Source organism: Falco rusticolus, chromosome Z (assembly GCF_015220075.1).
Source record: "Falco rusticolus isolate bFalRus1 chromosome Z, bFalRus1.pri, whole genome shotgun sequence".
Taxonomy (NCBI): domain Eukaryota; kingdom Metazoa; phylum Chordata; class Aves; order Falconiformes; family Falconidae; genus Falco; species Falco rusticolus.
The window spans coordinates 11,135,938-11,161,789 of record NC_051210.1 but is presented as its reverse complement, the minus strand read 5'-3'; the positions used below and the strand labels follow the sequence as shown (position 1 = coordinate 11,161,789).

At 40.5% G+C, this 25,852-nt stretch overlaps 1 protein-coding gene across 1 annotated transcript in view; it reads right to left on the bottom strand.

The window, feature by feature from the left end:
• Nucleotides 1-2,967: 2,967 nt before the first annotated feature.
• Nucleotides 2,968-25,852, bottom strand: part of LOC119141728 (paralemmin-2-like) — a 155,803-nt gene continuing 132,918 nt past the window's right edge. Inside the window, exon 8 of the mRNA XM_037374299.1 lies at nt 2,968-3,152. Coding sequence (XP_037230196.1) covers nt 3,007-3,152 — 146 coding nt within the window. The 3' untranslated portion in view covers nt 2,968-3,006. The remainder of the gene's footprint in view (nt 3,153-25,852) is intronic.

Here is a 25,852-nt window from a genome sequence, read left to right as displayed (position 1 = left end):
TTGCGCAAAAGCTGCAAAAATGGCTCAATAATAGAGTATGCGGTATTCCGAACCTGCACTCCAAAAAGAGCTGCAGGCATAACAGGATGTGTTTTCAATGTAACAATGCAACAAATTCTATTTAGAAAAGAATGAAAACACATTAAAAAATCCAAGATTATTCATAAACTTTGGCTTGTTCAACAGTCGGTCCAGTTTGGCTAGTTCTGAGGACTTTGCCTTTTGGGAGAACCATATTTTTCCTTTCTTGTAAGGCAGATTATTACTTTGCTTCATGACTAGGATCAAGTGTTAACATTCATTTATTGATCCATATCCTATCTTCACTGGTTGTGGATGTCATTACCTATTAGATATAAGAATATTTTATACTGTATTGAAACCTATGCAATTACCATTGACTTGAACCATACAGTCTGGACGTAGGGGTAGCTGGTTTCTTGTTTGTTAAAGCTGAAGGGAACTTTGTGATGGGTCTAGGTCTCCACTTGGAGAAAGTAGGCTGTTGAAAATAACAGAGATATGTGGATTCCTGTTTCCTGATTTCTGTTGAGAATCTTTCTCTTGGTATCATAAAAAAAAAAATAAAATAATTGCAACTAAGTCTGAGTAGATTCTTTCCAGACTTAATCTAAAACTGATGGTTTTCTTATATGAAAATTACGTTGCCCATCTGAATGTTCAGCAATAGAAAGGACAATAGTTTTATGTTTGTCTCTCTTAGCAAATACAAGCTCAGATGAGCTTATATCCAGCTGCCTCATAGAGTTTGCCTCCAATACCAGGCTTCTCCCTTCTACAAACTGTTAGCAAGTTATTACAGAAAATTTCAAGGCTTTTTCATATGCTGTGACTAAATTAATTTTCTTCCATGCTGGTAAGGAGACTTTCATGGACTTTATTGACTTTCCTGTGCTAGCATTTTGCTGATTCTGCTCATGCTGCATCAACGGTAGCACTGAGTCAGCCTCCCTCTTACAATGTTCTACCATTAAACCTCCTCCTTCAGAAGGGTGTGTGTGTGTGATTATTAAAAATATGAGACCTCTTTTTTAAAACCAAGGAGAAAACAATGCTAAGTCAGATTTTCTTCTGTATGCTGTTACACTCCCAAGCACTGGAAGTACTGTGTTATTAAAACAAACTGCATTCCACAGTCATTGAACCTTTTTTCCTCTCTTCCTTGAGTATGACCTTAACTTAAGCCAGAGAAAGTTAGGGACTGATTAAACTCTAGCTCAGAGCCTTCACAGCCATCCTACAGGTCCTGCTTGCAAAAGATGACCTGCCACAAAGCGATTCTACACTGAGCAGAACACTGATAGCAACATGTACAAAATGTCTGGGAATGCTTGTGCAAGTCCATTCTCCAGCTGCAATCAGAATGATTTAAATATCTGATTTAATGTTAACATGAAAGTTTCATTTTGACAGTTTTGCATTATCAACTTGAACCTTACTGTTATTGTTTGTGTCGTAAATTATTTGCCTAAAGAAAGGTGGACTGTCACTGACAGATACCTGTGAGGACATGTTTGTTTCCTGCTTTATATAGATTTAACCTCAAATTTGGTCATTGTTTTTAATAGCCAAGTGTATGAAATCCTTGCTATATTGTCATTCTAAATTATTAACCACATTTAGTCAGAATCATATTTGTTGTTTATCAGCAGATCTGTTTCATTATTTTTTTTCTTTAAGCAACAGTTGGTCCAGCGGTCCAGCCACTTTTAGATTTTATTAGCACTTAAATAAAAACTGTGGGAAAACTGGATTTTAAGAAACTTAGTAACTGTTTTTTAATGATAAATGAAACTAGTAAATATGATATGAAAAATCTAAGACAAGGTTTTCAAATCCTGCTTTACATTTACATTTTCTTCATTTAAAAAAGTTTCTGCAGATGCTGGCTTTAACAGATTAGTTACCATAGCCTTTAAGATCTTAAAGTTAGCTGATCTGAGCTTCTCACACCAGTTCTTACTCATAGGCCAGAAGAATATATGAACTTGCTGCATTTTTATCTTTAAATGCTTCTCTAAATGAAAGAGTTAGTTATTAGGCTAAATTTAAGTAAGTGTAATTAAAGAAAAAAACCCTCTGCTTTTATAGAACTCTGAAATGTGCTTCATCAGTTTCATCTGAACCAGTTTAACAGCCTTGATTACTATTATAATTTAATTTAAATTAATGCAAAAGTTTAAAGTAAATTTAGGCATTAATATGGGCTATGTATATCCAAGTTTGCATCTTTATTTAAAAATCCAGTTTTTGATGAAAAGTTGTTGGAGAGGTCTTTAGTTTTTAACGTGGTTCTTTTTGTTGTTAGATATATGTGCTTCACTGTCAGCAGTGTCAGGAGTCCTGAAGATGAGCATCTTGGTCCTGCAGGAATTCTCTTGCTCATTGACTCCCTTTCCACTCCCAACATCTTACTGACAAATATATGTGCTGCTGTTAAGAACACCTGGCTACACACATTCACACCAGGAATGACAAAGAAAAAGGAATATCCCCATCACACCTTCTCCAGCAAAGCATCATGTTTCCATGCACCACCCAACCACACGAGGCAACCAGGTGAGGGTGACATCCCTCAGATGCTTGCCCTCATGCTGACAGCTGCTTGCCTGTGGGTTTCCAGCAGATGAAAGGAGGTGGGGTAGCAGTAACCACAGAGAGGCCTGAGAAGAAGAGAATGTGCAAGGGAAGACATGCAGGGGATTGACTGATGAGGAAGAAGGACTGAGCACTGGTTTAACATCATCCTGCAGTGAGTTGCCAGGGTTATTTAATAAGACCTCCCAAGAGATGCACTTTTATTGAAGATCCTCCTAATCCCAGCTGTTGCATTGGGCTTTCAAATATTTAGGAGGAGACCCTGTGGTAGTCAAGCAAATTCAGTTTACACCAACAGGGTCTGGTGTGCAAACTACTCCCACCACGACAACCTCCTTGCAGCTGAAGATGTGGCCCATCCCACCAAGTGCGAGGTGCCATCAAGCATTATGTCTGAGCACAGCATGGATCCCTGTGCTTCCCACAAGGATGCAGTGGGAGGAGACTTACCCCTGCACCCTCCTTGGCTTCGGGACTTTCACAGGAGCACGGTCCCAGCGGGTCCCTCGGCAACATATCCGATCCTCCTGTGCCTACAAAACCAAAGACATTTTATTGCCCATGGGGGAATACGCATGGCTGAGAGTCTGCTTTGCTTTGCTTGGATCCATTTCTACCAGCCACGCTCTGTTGCCAGCCTCATCAGCATTGTTAGAGAAAGCAGAAAGGGTACAAAAACAATGACTGAAAAACATCTTTGCCAGCTGGAGATAGCTTTGCATGCTGTGGAGAGGCAGCCACTGCTGGGAGAAAATGCAGTGGGTGCTTAGCAAGATAAGCATGCCATGGCACAGGAAGGACATATTTAATTTCAGCCCCCACAGCAGCCATCCCTTTTCCTAGGGTGGTGCGCTGTGTCAGGGCTGGGGTTGTCCTGGTCCCTGATGGGGTGGTGGGATGGCCTCGGCTGCCAGGTCTGGCCTTGTCATCCCCCAGGGAGCACCCCAGGCACTGTTTGCTCTGTGCTTGCCTGTGTTGCTGTGCTGAAGGTATGCCTGTGCTCGCATCATCCCTGGGATGAGCTCATCCCATCTCAGGGAGAAGCCAGAGGATTTTTCAGCATTTCTGGGCATCCCAAGTGAAGGGTAACTAAAAGCATCTAGGACCCTAAATAGCATCTCATTAGTGAATTGAGAGCGGAGTAGAGGGGGAGAATCACCTCCCTCAACCTGCTGGCCATGCTTCTTATCATTACTTATGCAAAAGGATCTGTGCATCGGAGATGTCCTTTGCTTATTTGTTGCACCTGTGGAAAGTGGCACGTACTAATAGTGCTAGCTTCAGCTGTAGTGTACCTTTGGATACATGGAGGCACTGACTACACACCTGAATCTTTCTAAAAATATTGGCTGGTGGATTTTGCTGCTTTTTGGCAGCCTCACATAGACATCTTTTGCTGTGGGAGAATAATATGAGAATGTGTCAGTGCGACTTATGGGCCAAAATCATGTAGGTGCTTTTAACTTTTTCCAGGACAGGTTCTTTGGAGCTGATCCCTCCGCTTCCCACATGATGAACCATGGTGTCCATGTAGTCCACAGAGCCAACAGGTAGACTCCAGCAAGGTTTAAAGACTGCATTTACACCACTGGAAGTGCATAATAACAGAACTGGGACCTTTATTCCTTGTCATGCTCTCAGCACTCTGGAGAAGTCCACAAATCCAGAAGTCTGACACTTGGCCACAGGATTGATTCCTCCTCTGCATTCTCATTCATCTTTGCTTGGGTTCCCCTAGAGCATTGCAGCTTTGGAATTGGTGCTGCAGAAAAGGCATCTAGTTTATTCTGCCCTGATTTATTTTTTCTATTGTTTTTTTCTTTCTTTCTAGTTCACTTTGCTAGTGTTATTCATGCTAATCTCAGGCCAAAAAGACCCTCCTCATTATATGTCTGTAAAGCATTTTAGCATAGTGGGCATCTGGTTGTCTCCTCATACCTATATGCTCTCCTGCTATTCAAATACAGATGTAAAATAGAGCTTTGTGCCTTTTTATACCATTTCGCTAAAGCGTCCCTTCATACTCAGGCCATTGTGCACCTTTTTCTGCAATGTATTTGGAATTGTGAAGCTTTCAGCATGTTGTCCTTTGTGGATGTCTCTGCATTAGCAAGTAGCTGTGAAGTAGGGATGGCACAGAGAATGGGAGTAGTTGCTACTGACACCTCTAGATCTATATTGTACATATTTCCAGGATTTATTGTCAGGCTAGATTTAGTCTGATTCCCTGTGCTGAATGTTACCACAGTGTCAGAAGGAGTAGTACTTGATTAGAATATTTGTGTTTCCACTAGTGTCTGAAAAGTATTTCATGTGACCCTGCAGAAAAGTTTCTGGTGGTTTTCTCAAAAAGAACCCTTGCCTGCAACTCAACAGTCTCACCACATAGTGTGAATCACTTCACATCTCAACCAGTTGCAAATGTGGTTGAGGAAAGAGGGATGAGTTCACTAAAACCATACTACAGCTCTCTGCCAAACTGCTGATATATATACAGCCTATGCCCACCAAGAAAGAAATGTCTGGTGACTAGGATGCTAAATGGAGAGGTGGGTTGCCTGATTTCATACCTGTGTTACAATTAGCATTCTGCATAGCCCTTGATAAGTAATGATATTTATCTAAGTTGTCCACCTGTAAATGGTAATTCCCATTGGTGTGGCAACACATGAAAGACTGAGAGCATTACAGCGGTAATACTTAACTGAAACAAAAGTAACGAAAGTACAAAGCCTATAAATTAACATACGTAAGAAAAGGATAAACTTCCCCCAAATCTCACAAACTTATAACTACCATAAGCCTGAACAGATGTCATCTCCACACTGTATTTGGTGTCAGGCCATATATGCTACAGCATTGGCCTCTAACTTGATCTTCAATGAGGACATAGCAACTATATAATCACCCTTGGATTAGAGAAAAAAAAAATCCAAGCATGTTCACATCCATGGACATGTTGTAAAGGCTGCACATAGTACCAGTTCATGCTGCTATTAACACAGCTGAAGTTTTACATCTATCATTGTCTGTACAGCAACGATGAAGTAACTCAACCAGAACAGCTGCAGGGCAGCCCCATCAGCACTATTGGGGCTCAGTGGCTTTTCATCCATCTCTGTGCCTGCTAGCTTCACTTCTGTGTAGCACTATGCTGACTTATTTGTTTCCTTTTATTTGCTGTTGATTTCAGCTGTGAATAGAGTTTGATGGATGACAGGAGTTTAACAATAAAGAGGACCAGACAATACAACAGGAATGAAGCTGAGCTAACAGTCTCTTTCCTTAAGAGACTTACCCATGCAGACTTGGGAGACAAACCGAGGTGCAGCTATAAGAAGGAATTTGGACTTTCAGCTTACCAGCATCAGCCAAAAGAGAAAGAAATGGATGTTGTCAGGACAGGAAGGATGAAATTTAACGGCAAGAGGCAGATGCCCAGTTCCTGGTGAGGTAGCTGGCAGTGAAAGTGCAGAATATGGATGAAAAATAGAGGTACTGATGAGGGATCTGTAAAACTGCTGTGCACACCCACTCATTGCTCTTAACAGACAAGGGGAAACTAGCAGTTCATTCTTGAATTACGATTCTCCATGGTCAGCACTGTGACAGTGGGGAAAACACCTCTGCATTGCTTAGCAGTGACCTGGGGCAGTACACTCATCTCAAGGGTGCTTGCTTCATCCATCTCAGTCTGTCAACCCCTTTGGGTTTCTGCTCTACTTCTATAGGTCCTGGACAAAGCCAGGAAGCTAAGGTGCAATTCAGCTACCAAAGAATGTGAACTTTCTACAGGGGCCCACAACTCCTTTAGAAAATACTTCATGTGCAACAATTACCCAGAAACCAAAGACTTAGGGTCTTAATTTTGCTATTTGTTTTAGCAACAGTTCACCATATAGATTCCATTGCTGTATTGTTAAGCTGGTGGGAAACAGCTTTGAGCCCTGTACCACACAACCATTAACACTGGAGTAGACTGTATCCATGTGAAACCTGACAGCCTACATCCTCTGTCAAAAGAAATTGGTGCAGCAAAGGGGCAAACGGTAACATAAGAGGTGCTGAATCAGGAAACATCTTTAGGGTAAGATTTGTCTTCTCGGAGGAAAAGGTAGATAAAGCATTTATGACTATTCACCAGGAAAACTCCTGCAGTGATCAAATCATACTAAATCAAGCCTTCTTCATGTCTCACACGATACTCACACTTGCTACAAAAGGTTAGGGCATAGTCAAATGTTCACTTGCAAGGCAGCTGGAGCAATTTAAGATTTATTACTCTCATCCACTGAGGCAGGTTGTCTGTGGGAGCACTTTTAGTGCTTTTCAGACTTCCTTTCAAGGAAGGTTGCACACATGTGCCAAAAGGACATGTTACTGCTCCCCATTTGGCCCTCTGCCTGCTGGAGGGTGCTGCCATATCAGATCTACCAGCTGGTCTGCTGCTCACCAGAGTGCATCCTGCTCTGTTCAGGCTGGAAGAAAACAGGTCCAACCACATAAATCCTGGATCGTTACTAAGCTTGCATATTTGGTCTTGAACAGGTCAAAGAAGCAATTTATTAGAGCAAGTATTTTCACTTGACTTGAACCACAGAGATCCCTATGTTTCTCAGTCCAGTTTCTTTCAGCTACATGTAACTTGTCAATAAAAATGAAAGCCAAACCATGTCCTTGTGTTGCTATCTTGGCAGTGCCCCGCTGAGCCAGCAGACAGATGCCATGTTAAAGTACAAAGTAGAGTGTGCCACCAATTACTCCTGTGAATAATAAAAGTCCATTCAGAAAAAGAAAATCCTCAAAGAAGGAGAGGGAGAGGGGAAAAAGAGACACAGTCTAGGAAAAAAAAGACCTTTCAGCAAGAGTGCTGACATGTTTATTTACTGAACCACTAAATGGCTTGGTAGCTTCAGGGTATTCAGATTGGGAGAGGTCATGTATCAGGATGAAGACAAAGGCATTACTTAAGTGTTGAAGAAAACCACTCATTTATCTGGTTTTTTGCACTTACTTTTCCTCTAATATATGCTATGTTTAGGTATTGCAGCCTTGCTACATTTTGAAACAGTAAGGAATCTTTCTGATCTTTTTAACCATGCTTTGAAGGCTCACCTTGAAGTGCTAAGAAAATATTCTAGTCTTAGTTTCCAGAGAATCTTCAGTCTTAGAAAAACTATTATGAAGAGTGCTGTAGGTGCCACTTCTGTTGTGATGTGAGTGTCTCTCTGACAGCAATTGTCATTAAGAGCATAAGCTCATTTAATCTGTTTTTCTGCACCTGATAGCAGTTTTATTCACTGAGGTGGATGCACAGGTTATAGAGCTAATGGCACAATTCTCTTTTGCTGATTTATTTTTCTGTTCCAAATGATTAATCTTTTTCAGCTTTCACACTGTGATATAATTTGGAATTTGGACTTAAATACTAACAAGGCAAAAATCTCCCTGCTAGGGCTAGTAGGAGGGAAGTCACGCCTGCTTATGCCCCACTAAAAAGGAGCCTTGGCTGGTGTCATTCCTCAGAGGGTGCTGGCCAGATTGTGGCCATGCCAGAAGCACGGTGTTGTGCCTGTACTAAAAATAGGTGTTGAAGGTTCAGTCTCCAAAATTCAGATGGACATTTTATTTGCAGATGTAGCCTGACACCGTTCTAGGAAACACCTAAACAGACTTGTGCTGTTGGTTGCAGGTGGAGTAGTTAAAGCCATTGCAGATCTCCATCCCTAAGGTAGATTAGCTTTCTTTAGCTCAGTCAGGCTTTCAGGAGTGATTTGAACTAGCCCAGGCTAGCAATACTCTGAGATGGCTTTTGCATGCTTCAGTTGTGTGGAAAGTGTTGGCAGCTTGGGGGAACAGTTATATCTTCAGCTATTCACTACAAGGTCATGTAACACCAGTGTCAAAACTTGTCCCTTATTTGTTCTAATCAGGAATTCTTACCTACCAACATCATTTCTGGTGAGCAGCAGTGGTGAACTAATGTTGGTTCAGACTGTGCATGTATTTTCTCCCGGATTTAACTCTGGGTAAAACCCTTTCAATAGTAGCATAACTAAGCTGCAAGTGTTCTGTGAAGCTCACCATTTCTGCTATGAAGCAGGCAAAAGCCCTCAAAACCATAACCTACAGATATTTTGCAATGAAATCTTAAGTATAGACCAGTCCTAAGGTGAAAGCTATTTTAAGAGATTGCAGTGTTACTTAGAAAATTGCTCCCAATCTCAGCAATCTTGTTCACAGTGAACAGTTCATGAAGAAATTGAGAGAGAAACACTGAAGTTTTTGGAGGAAAAAATGTCTGCAGGAAACAAGCTAAAACTCTGACATGAATTGGGAGGCATAAAAAAGCGAAAAATTGTGACTCTGGTTTCTCCTACTTGTAATACTTTGCCTTGGAGTACATTCTCTTGTTTGGAAATGCCAGGTAATAATTGTGATGTTCCATCATTAAAAGAGCAAATTGCCTCCTAGCTTTGCCTAGAGTTAGTTCCTGTATGTGGCAGCAGTGCAGCCAAACAATGAATTCATTGCCTTGCACAAGGGTTTAGAAATGGCAAAGAACTCCTTGAATGATATAGAGAAGGGAAGCACAAGTGACTCATGCAAATTCTTTTTAATCATGACATATTAAGCTCAACCATAGAAAGAAAGCAGAAGGTAGCAGAAAAATTATCTGCTGCCAATAACCATTTTTTGCCAGAAGAAAGAAAAGCCATCAGTTATACAAACAGTGCTGAAAATGCATGTCTGAAAAGCAGTCAGGGAGACAAATAGCTTGTGGTGCTCCACCTAGATGTTTTCTTGCCCCCAAGAAATGCATGTGCATAAATAACACAAAGATGAACTTCTAATCCTCTCAGCAGAGCCAACTGAGAGAGCTGCAGGAGCTGTGTCCCATTTCCTTAACTGCAAAGTAAGACAGTTTATCTCCTGTCTTCATCACACTAATCTTGCCCACACTGAAGCAGATGAGGCATATTTTTATGTCCTTTTCTGTTACCTGGAGTTAGACCTGTAGATGCATGTTCCGACAGTTGGGAGTGCTACAAGTATATGCAGAAGATGCTATGGATGCATCTCCAACAGTGATGTTATACATATCCAGTTGCACCTAATTTCCTCTGGTGGCTTTTAGCAGCAGGCAGGACGTTCTCTGTTAGTGGATGCTACTGCTGAAGTAAGTGGCCATGCCTTTGCAGTGCATCTGGTGGGGATGGGAGGAAAGCAATCTCCATTTTTCAGCAAACTGTGTCTTCAGATGACTCCTCCAATTATGCTTGTCTGTTTTTCCTTGTGGTGAGGAACCAGTCTGGCTCAGCAAGGTATATCCTCATATGCATCAGAATGTATTACTTTGGAAGAGGAGGGACAATCATACACCTCTGACATTTAGCTGTAGGTAATAGTGTGCATATGAGAGAACCTATCACTGTCAATTTTCCTCTCACACCTCACAGTCTGCTTCAGGGGTGACATTTTGGATCTGGTTTTAATTATAATTTAAAAGGCTCACTGAAGGCGCAGTAGAAACAATTGAACCACACACATCCTAGTGGATTTAGGAATAAATAGTTATAGTTTATTCTAAGAAGCCTGCCAAAAAAGCCATATGGGAAGATTTTCACAGTTAACCCAGGAGTTAAACAGATAAAGCAAGGAGGTTTTACAGCATAAGACCCTGAAGAAGTATTTCAGTCCTTGGCAAGGCAAGAGAAAGACCCCTGAATAGACAGAGTGGGCTCATTTGCTTGATAAGATTGTAGCTGTTAAGGGCCAAACTGCAGTGAGGCATTCCTAGCCCAAACCGTCTGGACTGGTCTAAGGTTAGACCACCAGTTTTGCATACCTTTGTGTTAAGATTGTACTGTCAGTTACGTTGAAGAGATGTGCAGTTTTTATATCAGACAAATTCGTATCAACACTCTATTGCCAAGCCAAAATTGCCAGGTTTTGCTTGACAGAAGATGGTATTAATTAATGCCTTGTCTCTATCTTCTTTTGTTGTAAAGAGTAATGTGCCAGGTATGGAAGAACCCACCTCAACCCTGCATTTGTACCAGACACATATGTTAGTGCAAATCCTATAAATTCTGCAACAGTGGAGTCAAATCTTGCTTTTCCCAGGGCAGGCACATGAGAGTTGAAAGGTACAGGTGAGCTGGTGTTACCATGGCATGATCCATGACACAGCTGGAAAGTCATGCAATCCATGAGAGTGGGCACTTTCAGGCCAGATATTTGGTTCCCCTAAAGCTGAGAGTAGATCTGTTATCTGCAAGAAGACATCCAGATCACTGAACAATGTTAGTAACTGTATAGTCAAAGTAAAATCACTGCTTGATGTAAGGTTGATATAATCTGAGTTTTAGTAAAAGGACTAGAGATAAGATCCAGACGTTTAAGGATGAAGACACCTGTCTTCATGTAAATTTAGCTGTGCTGCATGGTAATCAGTTTCAGTCATTTTGGAGGCAGTACTTAAAAAGTAAGTTACTGCTTAATTAGAGAAGATGCATCAGCCTCTGGCCTCTGTGGATAAGGTTGGCAATCTTAAAAAAATCACATATAATTAGAAAAAATTATAGTGTTTGCTTTCAAAATACTGTTTTCTCAAAAAAGCAAACTGACAGGCCAACATAATATCCAGATATAGTGTATCCTCCTCAGTTATTCACACATCACCTCCCCAGAATTAAAATAGGCAGTGAAATGTTTCATTTCCCAGACACAACATTCAAAAGAGTCATGACTTGTTGGTCTAAACTCCAGTGATGTGTCTTATCCAAGCCATATGCTTGAGGAGTTCAATAAAGAATTGCTTGGCTCTCGAAGTAAGAGAACAAGTGCTTTGAAAGCAAAAGCCAAACTAAAAAGAAAATATTTATTATTTTGGTGTCATGGTATTGGGCTATATTTTGCACTTAAAAGGTTTAATGTTTAAGGAAAGATCACAAATTAATGTGCAACGCCAAATGGTCCACATCCATCACCTCCCAGCCAATACTTCAGGCATTATAAGAAGTATAACAAGCTGCGTTTCATAAGTACTTTTTGAGTCCTGCTGCACAGAAATGGGCTAACTGGATATAACTTTTCAGGCTGTCCCACACTTTGGGGACTCATGTAAAGATGGCATCCTGAAAATTAAAACCTGGATTCTGCCTGGGACTCTGACCAAACCTCCACATTAATAAACTTGACAGAAGATTAAAGAGGTGCTTTCTCTCTCTGCTTCCTAAATAATCACAGCCAGCCATGTATTTTCAAGTGGATCCTGGCTTTGTCCTCACCCAGTTCTTCAAAGTCACAACAGTTGCTTCTGAAAGCATGCCCTGCTGATGCAATGCAAAAACTCTGACTTGTGTTTGTGGTATGCTAAACATGGCTCTTCAAGGGTAGAACAAACAGCTATGGCAGAATCCAGTCAGTCAGAAAATGCTCATCAACTTCGGCAGACTTGTGGAAATTATCAGCTGTTTTACTTAGTGCTATACTCTCAGCTTCTTGTCTGTCCCATGATGTGCATTGTTTAAATTTGAAATTAAAAACATTACTGAGGCAATGAACACCATTAAGCACTTGCATTCCACGGTGCATCAAAGAACAGTTAAAGCTAATGTTTCTCCTTGGATAGCTATGCTTGCACTCAAGTTTTTGGAGCCTCGTGATTTTAGCTTACAGCACCCTTACCTGCTGGGGCAGAACTCATGTGCAAAGGCAGCTGGATGGTGTGATAGGTTTCCCTGCCTTATGAGGCAGTCATCCGTGCAGGCTACACCAAAGTGGAAGCTGTTGCATGGACAGTATATGTGACTGGGCAGTTTTTGCAGAGCTTGAGCCCTGAGTCTAGCTGGGGGCAAGCTAAAGCTGTGATAAACAAAACTGACTTCCTCTTAAAATGTAGCTTCTGTAGTGTACATGCCACTCTCATTATCTATCCTATTTCTTTGCCTCCTCCACTCCTTCTTGGCATGAACAATGAGGAGCGTTGATTCAGTAAAGTGTCTAAGAGAATTAGCTACCCCTGAGAAAAAGCAGAGTAGAGCATGTAGCAGGGTACCAATAAACATTTTTCACAGATCTCATCTTGACAATAGCCCATAATACCAGTGGGTATTTCAGAGCATGAAGAAAGCATAACATTGCATTAGGGTTTCAATTGCCTTTTGTATTACCTGTTACTCAAATACTTATTGCTTCTTTGTTGGAGTTATTACTTATTTTTATACGATTTTAAACGGTAGCGTTTTAAAGAGGCAGCCTGCCCTGTGGAGAGATTCAAGCTTTGAAAACAAATACAGATCAGGGAACTTCATCATCAGGCTGCACTGCACATTTAGACCTGTCCTGTTGAAATCTAGCAAGCTAAGATTCTTGTGAAATTTCTAGAAATTAGAAAGGTATCAGAAAGCCTCTTTTTGAAAGAACCACTGTACTTTCATGTCAAGTCTTACCTGGAACATGAAATTGTGGGGACATAATGAAAAGATGAGAGGTGGTTTTTGATGGTTTTGGTTGGTTGGTTGGTTTTGTTGTTTGATTTTTGGTTTTGTTTTCTATATATGACAACCAAATTACTTGATCCTCAGCAGCTCTCAATTTGTGAATAGTTCAGCCTGAGTTTAAGTTAAGATCAGTGCTGCTTCTTCATTCAGCCTATTCAAATACTCTCTTCACAACCTGTACTGAGTAACAGATAAAAATAACTGTCATGCTTAATTTATTTCAACTGTGCAGGTAGGTTGTTTGGATTTTCTGCATTCTGTTTCTGAGAACACCAGTGAGTCTTCTCCTAGCTCAGTAAAAGACAGTTTCTAAGAACACAAGAAATGCCCTGCTGGACCAGACCAATGGTCTTTGACAGCAGCAGTAAGACACTTCATATATGGAGAAAGTCTGCACCCAGCCTGTATCTTCAGGCTTTCCCTGTGCTTCCTCCAGCATCCACAATCACTAGATTAGGGATGTCATTGGACATATCTCTGCTGTGTCCCTTTCATATGTTTTCTGGATTTGTTGTCCATTGGTTTGTTAACATGGAGACATTTATCTGCCAGGGTTTATTTGTGTCTTGTCTCTTTTCTTTTTTCTTTTCTTTTCTTTTTTCTTTTCTTTTCTTTTTTCTTTTCTTTTCTTTTCTTTTCTTTTCTATTCTTTTCTTTTCTTTTCTTTTCTTTTCTTTTCTTTTCTTTTCTTTTCTTTTCTTTTCTTTTCTTTTCTTTTCTTTTCTTTTCTTTTCTTTTCTTTTCTTTTCTTCTTTTCTTTTCTTTTCTTTTCTCTCTTTTCTCTTCTCTTCTCTTCTCTTCTCTTCTATTCTCTTCTCTTCTCTTCTCTTCTCTTCTCTTCTCTTCTCTTCTCTTCTTTGTCCTCTTCCTCCCCTTCTCTCTCTTCTCTTCTCTTCTCTTCTTTGTCCTCTTCCTCCTCTTCCTCCCCTTCTCTCTCTTCTCTCTCTTCTCTTCTCTTCTCTTCTCTTCTCTTCTGTATAAAAACATCATCTTCATGGTGGAAACTACCATGTTTAGTACTGCCAATTAAGAAACCTTTAAGGAGGATGGACAATGAATCCATGTACTGTTATAAGTTATGATCTGCTAAATGACTTAGTAATTTTGCATGTCTAAGATATGACTGCAAAGAGATTGAGGGCTCAGGAATTTAAACATTCTTAAGTCTGAATTTCAGGCTACCTTAAAAAAAGCAAAGGCTTCTTTTCCGCATTCTGTTTCTGAGAACATTTTATTGTATCCAGAAGCAAAGGCCGTCAAAGTAGTCATGACTTTCAGGAATCTTAGCCTCTAGCAATGTTTGTTGCACAGAAAGGATGGGCAGAATAGGTTAACATTCACCGTGGACACCCTATTTAATAACAAATTAGGTTAACAAAGAAAGACAGATGGCAAGAGCAGACAAGACAGTTTGAAACCCAAGGCCTAATTCAGTTTTAACACAACTACACTGAACGCCTACTGAAGTCAATGAGATGTTCACATGTTGATATCAGGTCAGAATTTGTTTCCCTGTGTTTAGCAGAAAGATGTGAATAGTTGAATTCAGATAGAATTTTTTTGTTTGGAAAACAGGGATGGTCATATGAAATTTTCAGTGCTACCCTAAAGCCTATACTTTAAAAACTATTAGACTTTATGAGCAGAGATGTTTCCTACATAATGCAAATACAGTTGAGAGACTGTCTGGCCTGAGGCTTTGTATATACATAATGGAAATAAACAGATGGAGGCACAAGCAGAGGCCTGTTTAGTGCAACCTAAATGGAATGGGGTTATGAATCCTTGTTCCCTGAATCTGAGCTAGTTCTCTAATTTTGGGATTTCTACAAGAGTCACTGCTGGGTGCCCAGCTCTGCTTAGAATTATGATGGGAAGTATGTATTCATTCTTTAAATAAACATTTGGAGAAGGAACACTGGAAGCTAGTATTTCACCATTTCTGCTTTTCCCTTCTATCTTGGTGCTTTCAGTGATAGCAGATCTAAGAAACAATGCAGGGAGATCAAAGGGGTACCAAATAGTATCCTTTTGTCTTCTTCTGGGTGGCTGCTCACCTTTTTCTTTTTAATGGATCAATGGTTGCCAAATGGTTCCTGCTTTGTAATTTGCTATTTTATTTTGGCTATAAGATGAAAAGGCAGTTCTTATCTTGCTAAAATGGGCTATTACTTTGCATTTGTTACTGTATAATGACATCTCTGGCTATGGTGGTTTAAGGCATATTCATTGCGCTGCCTGTCTCTGTCAGGGTGCTCCTGCTGAAAATTGGTGACTGAAGTAATCCTCACCAGAAAAATGTGTACTAGTTGAGAATGAGTTACAGAATGTTGCAGAAAATAAAAAAAGAAAAGAAAAAGAGAAAGGAATACATAGCATTTGTGTTCCTGTGTTTTATTTCTGCCCTCCAAAAACATAGTCAGCATGCTGTTTGTACAAGGCAGCAGTGAAAGATGCCTCTCTGATGGGAACAGTCCTGCTTCTACTATGTAATGCCTATGTAGGCTTTTCTCTCCCATCCCATATCAGTGCACCAGCACAAAGACAGCCATAATGCAATGGCAGGTAATCTTTCTTTGACTCTGTGTAAGCACACTCTCTGGAAAACAGCCTGGTCTATACAATAAAAAGAATTTGCCTCCACACTTAAAAGCTCCCAATGCCAATGATGTACAGTTATGGGGCAGCAGATGCTTTCCTCGTGATGGTTGTTAGGTCATTGCTAGGCAGTGTTATCTGCTGGGATGTAATTGTACACACAGGAGGTTTTGGGTCCATAATTTTTCCCACACTGGGCACAGACTCACCCTGTGAGTGTACAGGTTTATAATAGGGCTCGCTGCAGCTGAGAAGCAGAGTTACCCGCCTGGTAGCTTTTCTGTTCATGACTTGTCCCCACGCAGATGAAACGTGGGTGTATGGTAACAGTGAAGAGCCACATCAGCATCAGAAAATCTTTGTTTCTGAGGAACTGGTTGGGCTTCCACATAGTTTGCAGCCACTTCATTTCTTTCTGCCTCAGTTCCTCATTTTTTGTATAACAATGGTAGCACTTCTCTGCCTTAATGGGATGCTGTAAAATTTCACTACATTGAAACCTATGAAGTGCTCAGACATGGCAGTGTCTCAGGCTGGGTGAAAATGTTGTTAGCTATGCTATACCCATGCACTGGGTTGAGAAGATTAAAACTGGCAATATGACAAGGATGGCTTTCATGTGGTGTAGCTGCATGATCTGTTAGTTATCTTCAGAAATACACCAAAACCAGCCTCCATCAGAGACAGCAAAACTTCAAGCACTAATCCCAGCAAGACCCAGACAGGATGTCCTAGTATGCTTGTCTCTGGAGACAGGTATCCTCTATCTTTATATGCTGTGCAACCATTCTTTGGGTCTTTCAGGGGTGAGAAACGGAACTATTTCATTGCTTTCTTACTCTTTTTTGAACAAGCAAACTACATTGTATGACCACAGGAATTTAATCCAGTTCATCTTCCTTTGAAACCTAAGAAAAACTTTAGAACATGAATTATTTTAGTGCAAATATTCAGGAGTGATTTGAAGTGCATTTTAAACTACTCCGACTCTTATTCCACACAATGGTCATAGGCACTAACTCTTATGGTGAGAAGCCATCTACCTTACACTTAAATAATAACGTTGCCTTATCTTAAAATGCACATCAAATTTTAAAATACACATTACAGAATCTTTTGTACTTAATTCAATTCTTCACTGATTGCCTGGAAATAATGAGGGGTGTTCCATAAATACTTAGGTTGTTTGGCACTTTAGTAAAATAAAGTGTATCAAGTCAGTTGCACAAGCCACACATGCTATAATGCAAGATGTTATTACTTTGCTATTAGCCATATTGACATTAAACTTGTTATGATTCTTGAGGGAGGTCTATATTTACACTCTGTCAGCTGCCAAGCTAAGACGTATATATGTAACCACCTTGGATTTATTACTTTATCTGAAAACAAAAATTACAGTGTCTTGGAACCACTTGTTATTTCTAAAATGTAGTCACTTTCATAATGCTAATAGTTTTTGATATAACAGTTTCTGGGAACAGTTCTGATGGTTTTATTTGTCCTATAACCCCTTGAGTTCACTTCTACCAGCAGCCCTACTATGTCTAATACATCAACCCCTTATTCCCAACTATTTTCCTAGATGTTAATCCTGTTTAAGATCTGTATACATTGCAGTTTAGACAATATTGCCCTCTATCTTACTGATACATTCATTCACAGTACTTTATAAAGACAGTTTTGGTTCAAAGACAAATGAAAAAGAGGAACTCTAAAAGAAGAACTTGTACTAAACAACACAGCTTTGCTGGTAATTAGAACTAATCCAAACATTATCTTAATTTCTCTTTGGACAACTTGTATTTTTGGAAGCTTTGGAATTTGAGCTTGCTTATCTCAAGCTGGGCATGCACAGATGTCACTGCAAAATCTTGAAGGTGGGTCAACAATTCACATAGGTGAAAGTCTATATAGGCAGAGTTTTAAGAAGTAAGCAAATGCTAAGTAAAGTTCTCTATGTATCTTCAGTAGGCTATCCCTCATGGCTTTGCTGGAAGTTCTGTTTTTTATATATTTTTCATAAATATTTGATGTCCAGCCTGAACTCTCCTATCTCTTTACTAAGGGAAAGGGGTACACTACACACTGACTATATTCATAGCATTTTAAATGCTTTTTTTTATATTGGGAAGCTTTACAGGATATTCAGGACTTTATGGCAGCAGAGTACTCTTTTCTTTTAAACTTAACCTTGCTCCACAGAATGCAGGTGTTTGTAATACCAGTATATTGATTTGAATTTATGGCTTATGTAAAGTAGTACATCCTTCCGTATAAATTTTTTAGGATCCAGGCCTGCAAAGATTTACACACACAGAGTCATTGTGTATCCTGGTCCCAAGAAATCAGAAACAAGACTCCCATTGATTGCAGTGGAGCCAGGACTCCTGCTGCTGCTTCCAGGGAGAGTAGCACTGCACGGCTGAAAGTTTATGAGATTTTGTAAGATGTAGGGTCTGAGGCCAGCTTTTTGGCATGAGATGTCAGAACTTTTCCACCTTTGCTCTATTCTTCCCACATTCTGGGATACTTGTGATTTATTGACAACAACAACAAAAAAATCCTTCTGTCTTAGTGACCTTGAGATTCGATAAATTTGAAAAACCCAAAGGCAAATACTGAGAAAAGGATATGCTATTTAGAATTCATACCAAGTATTTTTTCATAAACTGTAGCCTGTATTTGTTGTGTTAGGAGAGGGGGAAGTTGTCTGCACATACATGAACACACATACACTTATATGCAAGTCAGAATTTCTGCAAGTACAAAACTTCATGACTGTGACATCTGTCATCAGCTCAGTTCTGAGTTTAGCATAAAGCCAATGCAATCTCTGAGACTGATTGAAGCCTTCAAGAAAAAACTGACGAGGGCTGATCCTGCCACAAAGACGATTTTCTGCAGAGACATTATTTTTAAATCTAAACAGCAAATGGGACAGAAGTTCACATCTGGAGACCTGAATGCTGTAATTTTTATTCTGGTTGAAGCTGACCTTTTGCCATGAGGTCTGGGAATTTGTCTAGATCAGGTTTGGTTGTTCTCTGTTTGAAATGAAATTAATGTAACGTAGACATTTATCTCTGTCTGCAGGTCTGGTTAATAGTGGGTATGATGTGGACATAATGCTCTGTACAGCACAGCCCTGCAGAAATGACCCTGATGGATTCATACCAAACCACAGGTGCTGGCTCGCCCATTTTCTGGGGAAGCCGGGACCTAGGTCCAGCTCTAAATCATATGGCTGTCTTTCACCGTTGAGCAAAACCTGTGCTTTGCCTAGCCGCGAAGTTTAGGATTGGCTTGGCTCCTGATCTTTGCGGTGTATGCTCCTCTCTGCTCTGAATTACAGAGACAGCAGACCTGTGTTTGGGCTGTGGTTGTTCTGACCCAAGGAAGGCTTGCAATAGGCTGCGTTACAAAACAAAAAAGTATCAAAAGCAAGCTTTCCAGGGTGTTTCCCAAGTTTACATTTGCCTGTTGACTTTTTGTTTATTGCAGACTAGATGAGGTGTTGGTTGCTCTCAGAAAATAAAGACCCTGATTTGTAAATGGCATGAGGTTTTCCTGATGAACTTGCCAAGCGGGTTGGAGCATAGACCCCATGTTCAGCATTGGTGCTGTGAAGAATTGGCTTTTTGCCCACTTGCAATTTATTGTGCTGCCTGATGCTTCCCTATCTCCTCAGGCTGGAGAAAAGCTACAAATATCCCCCTTTTCTCCTCTCACAGGACTCCCTTCCACCAGTAGGTCTGGTTTCTCCTTGACTGATTTGCCTTCAGCTCAGATGAAGGGGGGATGTCTGCCATGCCTTGCTTAGCTAGGCTTGTCTGTCTTTGCTGACCTTCACTGCAATAGCCAAAGCAGGAATCTAAGTGTGCTGAACTAAAAAAATCACCTATCCTACAGTCTGCTGTGGAATACTGACACCACTTTGCTTCAATAGAAAGGGAATCCCATTCCCTGCCAGTGCCAGGAGCAATTTTCTCATTTAATCCTCTTCATATGACTAATCCACACACGGGCCTTGAATTATCTTGCAGTTGTATCAACACTTACACAGCACTATGTGTTTATACGGACAGAGAGTGCCAGCTTACCTCTGCCAAAACACATAGATTTTGTTAATGAAAGGATTTCTCCTTAAGGGCAAAATTAATTGAACAGAGCTAGCAACTTTGTTTTGGGAACTCTGTTCTATTCAGTGTTAATTATTCATATTGAAACAGGCAGAAACCACCAGAACGGCTTTATAACCTGGAGATAGTCCCTATAAACACTAATTAATGATCACATTGTTATCTTAAGATGCACAGTGTTTCCACCTGAAAAAATAGACAGCAGATATGAGGGAGAGAGCTCAGGTGACTTGAGTAAAAGATGCAGAGACCAGTGTCTCTGAGCAGTGACCACATTCACAGAGTTCCTAGATTTAAGGATGTGTATTCTCTCTGGGGAGTATCTGATTGCTTCTCATCTCTGAGACCTCTCTGGAGGGCTAGGGGATCTGCAAGAAAGATATTTTTTCACCAAGATCTTTTTGGCACACACATATCATATTCTTGCCTCAACCTGTACTACCAGATTTGAGCTTTCCTCACTTTATGCAGTGGACTTAAGAAAGGGAAGGCTTGTTTTGGGATCAGACATTATATCTGGCTTGAAGTCTTTTTTCCTACAGACATCAGTATTGCCTAGGTTTTTCTTGATGCACAAATGGTACTGGAACAGTGATTTGTGTCCAGGGGAGGATGAGTCCAGTAAAAATGATTGCTTCCCGTCAGATTTTTGTTACTGGGAAGCTTTAGAAGCTGTTAGAGAGCGCACTATTTTTCATAGGCATGACAATGGATGTTAGACCAGAGTCTTTCTGGTCTTAGCATCAAGCTGGATCAGAGTGCTCTTTCACAGACATCCATACAGTGAGCTGTACTCAAAGGAGTGCATATATGCAGGTGCCTAAAGGGAAAGAGGCAGCAGGCAGGAGCTGGCCACAGTCAGCAGAGAAAGGAGCATCATCCAATGCTGACCATGTATAGCTGTGGGTCTGTTGCCCATGGTTAGCTCCTCATTATCACATACACTTGACTTGAAATTGTGGTATCAGCCCTCCAGGCTTTAGCTAGGAGTGCTGTGCTGGCTGGAGCAAAGGGAATTTTTTCTTTGAATCTCAACAGCAAAATTTCTGGAAAAGAAATGAGCTTTAATAGAACAAAATCACATTGAATTCCGCTAATAATAATTTTGGATTGGAAAAGTTGAAGGGAATGTTCTGATAATGTCAAAGCAATATTTTAAAAGTAATCTAAAGGAGATATTTGTGGGGAGTACTTTTGTTTGTTTGTTGGGATTGTTTTTTGTTGTTGGTTTTTGGTTTCTTTTTTTTTTTTTTTAAAGGCCTCCAGCTGGCGCTGAAACTTCTGAGTTTGAAAAAAAAAAAAAGGTTTCTTCTTAAACAGTTGGTCAATTCAGAAAGTTTCAGTTTGGATTCAGCATGGTAGAATCCCCTGCTCCACCTTTGATTATTCATTTTCACCAGTGAATCAAAACAGTATTATTTACTCTGCTCTAATGCTGGCAGTGTTCTCAGCCTCTTTCAGATGGAACAACATGCAGCAATAATTTTTGCCTCCTTCCCTTCCCTGGCCAGCACCATTACTGGCCACCCATGGTCTGTAAGGATCATATGTGGCTGGCTTCTAAGCTCACTAGCAGTGGAGGCCCAAGGAAAGTATCACTGAAAAATCAATTAATTTGAAGCACTTGACTTTCATTTTTACCATGCTCTCTGCCTGACACTGTCTAATAACCCCATTGTCCAAAAATGGTGTTATTTCTGGTAGCATTTTTAGTGCTTTGTGGCAAATGTCTGCCCTGACTGACTTCCGACACACACAGTCTGAGTTCACCACGTTGACGCAGGGTGTAAGGTCCTGATCCTGCAAGCACACATGGATTTTTTTCTAAGGGATTGGTGGCCTTGCTTGCAGTATTTGCAGATGTGCTGTGAAAGTTCTCCTTTGACATCAGACTGAATTTATCCCTTTTAGTCTATAGATTAGAAGAGGATCCTTCTTGATGCTGGATGAGAGAAAAGAGTTGCTTTCCTTTTATTTCCACTTTCAATTAGAGCTTTTAAATACTCTGAACACTGTCTACAGCTTTCAGCTCTGACATTTCCTCTGTAGGAGTTGTAACGAGTAGACAAAAGGCAGACAAGCAGGCTACAGCCTCCGTGGTAGGTCCTGCGTTTGTTTCTATTTGGCAAATGTTTGGCACACTGTGAAGACAAATCAATAAAGTAATCACAGTACTTCCAGCTTTGTGAATTCTAAACCCTGATGTATAAAATAAATGAAGAAAATAAACTGTGTGTGATCTTTCAGTACCTCCTCCATATGTCTCATTATAATTTCCTCATTGCATTCAACAGTGCTTAAGAGTAGTGCGTGTAGTCCTTTAAATACTACAGAAAAGGAGACCTAGAGTATCACAGCACTGCAGGGCTTGCACATACAGTTAGAGCAAGTATTTTCCGGATTTCATCCTCAGCCAGGAAGACCAGAAACTACCGTTTCTCTTCTTGTCTCTTTTAAATGATAGCAAATACTCTCTCCAAATTCTTTGACTCCATGAGCTGGAGATTCAAAAAGGACCCCAAATAGCACTAGATTTACACCACAATCTGTAGCAGCAAAAATCGGAATATTTTTTTATGTTCATTAAAGGGCTATTTTCTTCCCAGGTTGGTGTAAGTGGAAACTATCTATCTTAACTCTCTCAGTTTACTAACCCCTTGACGACCTCCAGCTTCTGTAACAAAAAATACAGACTGAAATAACAGCAACAGAGAATTTCCAGATGTCAGCCCTGTTCTGGGTGTGCAACTACATGTGGTATTTAACAGCTTCATCACTTTACCCCATCTCACTGGTAAGTTAACAATACCTAACAATATAAAATTTCCTAACCTGGTCAGCAGAAGGAAGCATTTATCCTGTATCCCCACCAATTTGTTTATGAACCCCTATTTCTTCAGTGATAAAGATGCTTCTATAACTTAGTGTAGCATGTTAACATGAAACCTCTTGCAACGTAACAAAAACTGAGCAGCATAACAATGTATTAAAAAAACCTGTCAGTGTTAAGTAACCCCATTTGCTTTAAATCGAACAACAGTTGTACTACCCTCCAGAGAAATATGATGATGAAGACCTTCTGCTGGTACTAAGCAGTATCTTTCCTTTTAAGCCATAGGATGCTTACAAACCACAATGTAATGCTGTCTAGGGTTAATCACACTGGCTAAAGAGCAGTACAGTCATTGTAGTATGGGGTTATGCTTGAGCAAATAGATAGCATCTTTCTCAGCAGGGCTAATTAGCTTAACCAAATCCCTCCTGCCCCCAAAAGGTACCATATTGCTGCCAGTGCCGGAGTAGACTCATCCATAGCCAGAGGGAATCTGTAGCTAGTGATGCATTACACACTACTGGAATACTCAAAAAGGAAGCTGAACTTACTTGTCACGTCTGAGAATGGGACCTGTTTTTGCATTTGCCTCCTCTTTTCCCTCCACCTGTTCTTCTCCCTTTGTTCTCCCACCTACGAACAACCAAATGTTCTACTGCTACACCTTTTTTTCCTAAATCACGGCAAACCTATCATTCCCAGCAAATGCCTGACTGCTGTGAATGGCAGTGCTGTTACAAAGTAGAAACTCTGCAAAAACTGGAACATTAAGAAGACAGTTTGTGATGCTCTGTACCCAGAGTATGGCCCACATTTTTGTAGTTTTGTGACAGACACTAACAGATGCATCACCACAGCCCCATGAAGCAGGGTAATGCTATTTTTCCTAAATTACAGATGTAAAACATACGAAAAAACTTGGACCCACAGTTATTTAGGTAGGTATACTTCCTGTCTAAATCAAGGGGATAACATCTCTGCATACCTTTGTAGATCTGGAGATGAGGGACATTTTGTGCGGTCATGCTCAACCATGTGGAGCAGCACAAATTGGAATACCAGGACTGGAGTGGAATCTTTATTAGTGCTCAGTGAGTCCAGACAGCTTGCGTGCTTACACTGGGATGAATTGCTGTGTATAAAAGACAGAAGCCAATTCCCTTCTTTCTGAGGCCCTAGGTTTGCAGGCCAGTGTCTGAGCAGCAATACAGCTTCTCTCTACCATTGATTGGGAGTGACCCAATCTCTCTCTCTGCCAGATGATTATTCCCTTTATTCTTTTCTGCATTATATGCTGGGAAGTTCCATCCTTCAAGTCTGATATAGCAAACTTCATTTCTATGCAAGTATCTCCTCACAAGCCTCATCTGAGAAGGTGTCTCACTAGACTAGTCACTGTCAACTAGACACTTATGACAATCAAGCAGGTACTTTTTCTGTTACAGGTAAATGTGGATGATGTTTTGCACAGCTATGCCATATTCGGTGTTTTGTAAATTCCTTTAGGGACCAGCCTGTGTGTCCCCCATGAGCAGTTACAGAGGATTCATATGTGACTGTGCACAGTGCAGTGGACATCTGAACAGACCTTTTGCAGCAGATGGGAGCTGAAAATGGAGATCTTGGGACAGCAAAACCTGTTGTTAGTTTCTTGCTCCTTTTTAGTTTTTAACTCCTACAGTTATTAGCCTACAAGGTTTCTTCCTGTAACTCAAAAATACCATAGTGTGAAGTAAAAAGTGTTGCTGAGTTGGTATGAATTCTGAGGGACCAAGGGCAGGTTGCAGAGGTCCTGTGGGAAAGTAAAGGACTGTCTGAAAATGAACTGCTCCTACCCCTCAGTAAACTACTGGCACACCTTCTATTACCGGAAGGGTACAGAACTACTAAAATATAGGGAAAAGACCAAAAACCCTCGAGAGGGCTGGCCTCCCACATGCTGAATACACCCTTAACCCTTTAAGTCATAGACCTCCAGGAAACCATTCCAAAAGAGTTTCAGGGGAGTGTCACACTATCTCACCAGCTGCTAAGAATTTGTTTTCTTCCTACATGCTATGAAGGTGGGTGGGGGGAAGAAAAGCAAAGCATCAACGTTTCATAATTTTCCCTAGAGATTTAAAAAGTGTAGATGCATGGAAATGTTTTGTTTCTGAAACTTTAGTAACAACAGCGGTATCAAAAATGTCTAGTCTGGTTTTGGTGTTTTCTTGGATGACTCAGTTCTGTGCAGTGGAGGAGTTTTCAGCTGAAAACCTCCTCATTGCTATACAATTAAATGAGGTGGAATGAACATAAGAGTATGTCACAGGCCATGGTATGCACCAGGAAATAGAGTATGCACCTGATGTGTCCAAGCACTAAATTAGTCACACATGATAATGCTGTTGTCATTTCATGATCTTCAGACACTTCTGCTAACTCAGGGTTATTATCCTTTCTTTTGCCATGTCAAGACACCTTCTGAATTAGGAAGGTCCTTGAAAAAACAAAGAAATTGAAATAGTTATGATCACTTCTCTCAGCTGAATCAATTCTAGTCCTTCAGTGACAGTAACATACCAGTTCTCCAGCCATTCACAGAGTCTTCTAGAACAGAAAAAACTGCCTTTTGTCAAACGCAAATAGGAAAGAAACAAACGCTGAAGCCCTGCATACTGCAAAACTTTCAGTACTAAATTACAAAGCAGCAAAGCAGGGCACATGGCCGTTTTCCCTTTCTGTGATGCTAAAAAGTACCATACTGCAAAGGCTCAGATACATACGTGTGTGTGCATGTACTTTATTTATCTGTATGGCTACTGGGTGAAAAGAGCAGAGGGAGGGTACTTACATAGCAATGGGCAATTTGTGATGAGTTTCTTAAATGGTTGAGTTTAAACTGAATTTTTAAACTTCCAAGAATGAGGCTTATAATGCCTGGCTATGTTACCCATCCTATCACTGTTCTAAGCTCAGGTAAGTATAATATCTTGGGAAAAAATTACATGAGGGGGTTTTCTTTTTTTCCTTTTTCCTCTGCAAGTCAGACTACGGCAAGCTGCTTCCAGTCCTCAAATACAGAGGACACTGTCTGTGATAAGCCCTGGAAGAAAACTGCACACTGTTTATTTTGGCAGTCCTTAGATTCTTTAGTGGTTATTTTTCAGGAA